Source organism: Trichomycterus rosablanca, chromosome 10 (genome assembly GCF_030014385.1).
Source record: "Trichomycterus rosablanca isolate fTriRos1 chromosome 10, fTriRos1.hap1, whole genome shotgun sequence".
NCBI lineage: Eukaryota > Metazoa > Chordata > Actinopteri > Siluriformes > Trichomycteridae > Trichomycterus > Trichomycterus rosablanca.
Window position 1 is genome coordinate 30729538 of NC_085997.1, and position 7235 is coordinate 30736772.

At 38.0% G+C, this 7235-nt stretch overlaps 1 protein-coding gene across 1 annotated transcript; it reads right to left on the reverse strand.

Moving 5' to 3' along the window:
- Nucleotides 1-88: 88 nt before the first annotated feature.
- Nucleotides 89-6658, reverse strand: cdc42ep1a (CDC42 effector protein (Rho GTPase binding) 1a). The gene is made up of 2 exons (XM_063003144.1): nucleotides 5397-6658; nucleotides 89-3646 (listed from the first exon to the last, which is right to left on the reverse strand). Exons 1-2 carry the CDS (start codon nucleotides 5848-5850, stop codon nucleotides 3027-3029), a joined length of 1074 nt encoding a protein of 357 aa, XP_062859214.1. The 5' UTR covers nucleotides 5851-6658; the 3' UTR covers nucleotides 89-3026.
- Between the last annotated feature and the right edge of the window lie 577 nt (nucleotides 6659-7235).

Sequence of the window (7235 nt, forward strand, 5' to 3'; positions counted from 1 at the left end):
CATAAACCGGCATTCCCCTGCAGACCCATATTGGTGCAAATGTATGACGGAGAGCAGTCTCACTTCCTTTGGTTTCAGTTCTCTGTGTTAACACCAGTAAGCTCAGACTTTTTTTAAAAATTTGTAATACAACAGTGGGGGAGAAAAAACATCACATGTAAATGAGCTTTTATTTGTAGTCTTTGTTCTTCTTTTTTATTGAATATATAATTGGTAATGTTTACAGGAGTACATTGGCAATGTGTATATTTCCTGTGTAAAGGAACACAATCGTATATGTATATACAAATATACACTGCATTACATACAATGAGAAGTCAACTTCTCTGTCATAATATAAAAATGTACTTCATACAAATGTTATATTTGCTTTCTTGACCTACAGTATTGGTGTGTGATAAAGCTGTCAAATTCATATTTTATTTAGTTCATAGTTTACAACTATTTATTGCTTATTAAGTACAATGAGGAACTGAACATTCTGGATTATTGAGAAACATTTAACTGAGAGTATCTACTGACATCACAGCATCAGAGTAAAATGTAAATGATGAATAAAAACTGCTGTTTTTTCCAAATAAAATGTTACAGACTGTTACAAAAGAAACCATTAATTAAGGGTTATGAGAAATATACCCCTAGAACATGCCAATAACATTGCATTGAGTCAGATATTTATATAACAATACTGTACCAATCAGGAATACTTTATTTTTTTCATAAGCTCTTAATAGGCATTTTTATAAGCACTTATAATTCTCCTTATAAAAAAAACTCATGGTTATCAATGTAATAACCTATATAGGTTATTACTCATACTGTAGCTGTTGTAGATGTTTTCTGCACTAGCAGTGAGATCTTTTTACATATAGTCTCTGAGAAAGAAGTCACCCATACCTGGATCAGTGCTCTGTGGAACTTTCTCTTTGTATGATCTTCATATTTAATCTTTATATATAAATGGGAAAAAATAGTAATAAGGTTACTTTGTTCATTAAGTGTCTTTGTCAGTTGCTGCTTAACATATATAGTGAAAAATAAGTGGACACCTGATCAAAAGCCATTTGAAAACCATGAACATTAATATGAGAGCTCAGGCACTGGTGTTAGCTAGAAGTTCCAGCTCATAATCAAAATTCCAATTCATCCAAAAGAGTTTCTGTGGGATTAAGGTAAGGACAATGTACAGGCCACTGGAGTTTCTTCTCACCAAAGTTAAAAATACATGTCTTTATAAACCTCACTTTGTGCACAGGGACACAGTCATGCTGAAAGTGAAAGGGCATTTTCCAAGCTGTTGCTATAAAGTTCTTAGCACATACTTTATATTAGCTCATTGATTGTCATTCACATCAACTTAATAACTTGAGGGTGTCCACATACTTTTGACTGTATAGTGTACTTCAGATCTTCATTCAAACCAAAACAGGCTTCAGTATCCATAACATTCCCCAACAGTCAATCCACATTATTTTTAACATCCAAGCTATCGTCCTCCTCAGTCACTCTGTATCACATTTCTTGGATGACAAATATGAAATCATAGCCAGTAATGTTCCTGTACTCAGTGAATAATGTAAAACCTGGTTAATTATTCACCATGCATAATTCCCTTTCACTTAAATGTACATATATTTTTTACTAAAGAATCTTGATGTTATTACCTATAAAGTGCTTGCAAAATTATATGAACTTGATTAGCAGAGTCTGACACAAAAACATTTCCTCACTAGGTTAAGACTTCTTATATACAATGACTGCAAGACTCAAACTGCTGCATCTCTGTCACTGACAGCCATTTTGGATCAAAAGTCTGAAAGCCACAATAGCTTTTAATAATTATCACTACTCTGCCACCTAGTGTTTTGAAAAAAAAGTTCAAAGGGTATTTGGAAAACATCTAATTCAAATTTGTCATGACATGTTTTGCGATGGAGCAGTCACAGCAAGAAGAGCCTGGCAACCAGGGTCCTTTTCGTGTGGAGTTTGCATGTTCTCCACGTGTCTGTCTGTGTGGGTTTCCTCTAGAAGTTCCGGTTTCCTTCCAAAGTACAAAGACATGCAGTCAGGCTAATTGGAGCTAGTTGTGTGTGTGTGTACCCTTTGCCTAATAAATCAGACCCACTACGACCCTACCAGGATAAAGTGGTGGTAAACAATGAATGAATGATTTGTGCAGGTTGAAGTTCAGGTCTGTTGCTATCACTTTAAATGTAAAGTAAAGCTGCTTGTTGAAGTGAACAATAGGATGGAATTTATCATGATCAGAGGAGGTGAGCAAACAGATTGGCTCTTATTTATAATTCTCTTTTTAACTTTAGGTTTGAATTCTGTACAGTCAGGTATACCTATTCTTACTTTATTTTTAGACATATATTATGAGCCACCTCATTAGGAATACTAGGACTGAACTTTGCTATTTGACCAGCCTTACTTCTTTGTAGCATGAATTTCCCAAGGTCTTGGAAACACTGAAGATTTTTGTTCATGTTGACTGTAATTGCTGCAGATTTGTCAGCTATACATTCACACCACAAATCTCCCATTCTACCACAACTCAAAGGTGCTCTATTGAACTGAGATCTGACTAAGAAGAACACAGAACTTACTGTCATGTTCATGCAACCAGAGATTTCTGACATGGTGCACTATCATGGAAGTAGCCATTATATAAGATGGGTATCTTGTTCCCTGCTGACTTCCCATCATCCTCTCTTACCAACATGGATTTTCCCTTTGTATTTAGAGGTATTTTTAACAACACCTTATGTGAACTATAGTGACTGTAGTGCATACAAATTCCTGCACAGCAATTGTTTCTTACATAGTTAATCCTGACCATACTATAGATTCTTCAAGATTATGTTTAAAAATACTGAAATATTCATTTACACTGTAAAATGTCATTCATGTGCATTATGAATGGTAATTAAAAATACAGGATGTAAAAAAGGACCATGATTAAAAATCCCACTAAAATCTCTTAACAAATTTCATAAAATGCTTAAGATTTTTCATCGTTCAGGCTAGACTTTGATTTCCTCCTCCTCATCGGGGTAATTGTAGTGTCGTCTTCTCTGGCCGATGCTTATGTCCATGTTTCTCTGTGTTCCGCTGCCGTAATGTCGTGCCAGCACATCTGAAGCCTCACGGAACCTCCTAGCTTCCATACCATGCTCCACAGCGTTGTAGGAGGGCACCAGATCACCCAGTACAGTTTTCTGGGATTTCCCATTCATGACATCCCTACATCCCCACTCTACACCGTACAGATGGGTTCTGCCCTCCGAATCCTCTCTTAGAAGGGAATCCACCAGAGAGGTCCTGGTATCAGAGTTTATTTCAGCATCACCATTGGTCCAGGGCTCAGACTTGCACTCCACTTCAGAGACATAAGTGGTTTCTGTGTGTGCAGTAGGGCTGTCAATCATGCCAAAGACCTCCACCATGAGAGACGGGCCCAGGTCAACAGTGAAGGAGGTCATGGAGTCTGAGGTACTGAGAGAGTCTGTGCAGGGGACAGTGAGTGTCATGTCTGTTAGGGAGCTGCGGTGGATTTCAGCAGAGCAGGATGGAGGAGCAGCGGTCTGCACTGGCCGCTCTGAGCGCGACAGTCTGGGCAGCGTGACAAAACCAGACTCTACACCTAGAATAGGATAAAGAAAGAAAAATGATGTGTAAGAGCTAAAAGAAAATTCTTGGTGATGTCTTAATAAACTTGTGTTCAGGTGCATATGTAGAAACTGTGGCTACACCCACTATAAATAAGCCCTGAAAATGTCATCTTAGCCATGTTTTAATATCTAACTACTAAAACGGCATAAAGAACACAATTGCAATTAACAACAAAATGCAATAATAATAATAATAATAATAATAATAATGCAATAACAATTTTGGAATGAGGAAGTCCTGCATCCCATAATATCAGGCTGGCTAGCTAACTCTGAAAAACAGTGTTACCCTGCATTGATCAGGTGGACACAAATGTGATTTCAGTTAGGTAATTGTTAATAAACTAGCTTGTCTTGTTGACAAACGATAAAAATATACCATAATTGGCACACATGTACTTATGGCTATACAGTGTTGCTGTAAAACCAGGAGCTAGCATTAAAAGACTTCTAGGTACCTTATTCTTTAAAGAAAAAAAGAAAGTTAGAAGAAAGGAAAGAAGAAACAAAACAGCAGAACAGACCTAGCTTTAACTAGTTGCTGGTCTACGTTGTTCACTCAAGCCAAATACTGATCTCATGCTGGTTTAAGGAGCATAGTGCTTGTTTTGGACACCATAAAAAATATATGACCAGGAACACCCCACAAGAGCTGCAGTTTTGGAGATGCTCTGACCCAGTCGTCTAGCCATCACAATTCGGCCCTCGTCAAACTCGCTCAAATCCTTACGCTTGCCAATTTTTCCTGCTTCTAACACGTCAACTTTGAGGATAAAATGTTCACTTGCTGCCTAATATATCCCACCCACTAACTGGTGCCGTGATGAAGAGATAATCAGTGTTATTCACTTCACCTGTCAGTGGTTTGGTAAAGATATAGGGATATAAGGCTTGCATAAAAAATTATGCACATAGGAGGAATTCGGGCTGACAAGATTGATCCTAATCATTTAGTGTAAAATAAGTACAGTGATTAATGAAGTAAATGCTTTAATATAGGCTTGTAGTTTCTGTTTTTGTAAGTTTGTTGTTATTAATCTCTATATTAAACACCTCCTACTTGCATATTTGTGGTGGAATCTTTATACTCTACTAAAAAGCGACTGGCATGCTTTACCAGAAGATGGCACAAAAGAGTAAAACACCAATCAAAGCATTTCCTGTTACTGGTAGACCACTACTTAAATGCAATAAATTTAACTACAGAAGTGCAGAAGCTGCTACAGGGTTCTCTCTAAATGATATATAGACTTGTCAGTACTAGTAATGAAACCCCCCAAAAAGTCACTTACAACTAAAGGATTTGTGATAGAGAATTATTAAATCAACAAGCGTGGGCAAATGAACCTGTATGCAAAGTGACCAATAGAAAACATCTGAGTTTAAGTGCTGAGTTACTGAGCATAACCACAATAATCATTAATGAAACACTGTAAAATCAGCTGTTCCTGACAGTGTAACTCATTGTACCATCATGAATTTCTTTGTAGATAAAGTTATTTGAAATATGGTATCTTAACCTGTGTGTGTTTGTGTCTGTTTGTGTGTGTGTGTGTGTGAGACATGGACTTTAACACTGATCAGGATTGATAGTGTAAAAATAGTGTGAACATTTTTGTAATGGGTTAATTCAGATTTATAATAATTTATTATAAGACTTTAATAAGTAAAACCGTAATTGTATACATGTAAAATAAGTATTGTGATACTTTTTGGACTTACAGTAAGAGTAGGTGTTGTTCTCAGAAGATTTGGGTGTGCTGGGAAACAGCACCTTCACAGGGCAGCCATTGGGTGAGTCCACATCCAGACGAGGCAGGGAGATTGCATTCTTGATGATCGGGGATATGGGTGGAGGTGGAGGAGACAGGTCCTTAGAACACCCTCGTGGCCTGTCTGGAGTCTTGCGGACATGTCGCAAGGTGCGAGAGAAAAAGCCCTCGCTCTTCTCTGAAGCTGTAATGGAGTCTCCATCACCAGAATTTCCTGCTCCGCCATGGTTGCTGAGGAATGACGTATCTCCAAAAACATCTCCTCCTCGACCCACATGCATGGTGTGGCGGAAGTCACCTAGCGGTGGGCTGATCATATCTGGAGTCAGATCACCCTTAAAACGCCGCTTCCCTGGGGAATGCGACACCAGGCCCTTCAGCCCAGACAGTTTCCCCAAATTCATGATCAAAGAGTTGTCCTGAGCTTCCAATGAATTCAAAAGGGTTCAATAAGTTCAAAATCTTCAACTAATGACTAGTGTTCCAACAAAAACCCTCAGTATTCCAGCAGTGTTTTTTTTGCCAGAAAAAGAATTTGGCCTAACTGAAGGGCAGTTTGCCACACATTACCATTCATGCACGAATGAAATTATGCATGGCTCAGAGCTTCTCTGACTAAAGCTAAAAAACTGCAGTTGAATAAATGGTTTCTCAGAGCGGATTTTCCATGAGAAGGAACACGTCTCTTTTTTGCCACTGGTTGCTGTCCATATCCAAAACGATCTTTCTGAGATTGATGTGAGTCAAAAATAAGCAAGTCCTTAATTTCTGAAAACCTCAGCTGCACATGTGGTCAGAGATGCTGGGTTGCACAGTTGTTTGGGGTTCTGGTTTAGAAAACACACGTTCAGAAGTAAATCCAGCTTGGGCTGCAGAGCTCTGTGTGGTTTTGCATTGGAACTGTGTATTCCTTTTCCACTGAATTTGAGATTATCCACTGCAGTGAGTTCAGGAAGATCAAATGGTTAAAAAAATATTGGCAAACCAGGTTTTGTGAAAAACACAAAGTGGTGTGGGACTAGTGCTATGTATGGGTGGCGTGTGGAAAGAAAAATAATTGAAGGTTTGTGCTGACTTTATGCTTTTGAAATTGGGCTGGGTTCTTTGCTAAATCATCTAGGCTAACGACCACCTCCCTTGAAATTTCTGAATTCCAATTTACTCTTTCTTTAAAGACCTTGAGTTAAAGGGGAAGTTTTGTTTTGTCAAGTAACTAATAATGTAGTATTCTTTCTTACAACATTCTTAGGAACGACTCATTAAGCAGTATTTCTTAATCCCAAACTAGGAAAAACCAGAAATATTTCAATGAAACCGTCTTTACAGTCTACAATGTTCCTAGTAAATATTTAACAAATGGGAACTGATTTCATGCTAAGCATCCAGGACGCTGAGTGGTATCAGATAAAAAAGTTAAGTAAATGTAAAATATTCTGGGAAAATCAATACAAAGTGCCTTTGCTACCCTGCTTCCTTCTGTTGTTACTTCAAAATGGAATGTGCACTGGCAATTGCTTCTTAAATATTTAGCCAAAGTAGCTTAAATTTATAGACTCTTGTGTTTCATGAGCCTTCCACTGCGACTGGCCTCACACATGTTAGTTTGACTCCATTAATGAGTTATTACAGCATTCCACCAGCATTACATCAACTTCCAACCAGGCTTTTAATTCGATGCTTGTCTACGCACTAATGCTCAGTGTTTTATTTCACCAGACTTTTCTTTTAGGAGTAGTACATTTTCCTTTTCCCTCTCAGCAGTTGGTCTAATGCCCTCATATGGAGAAAA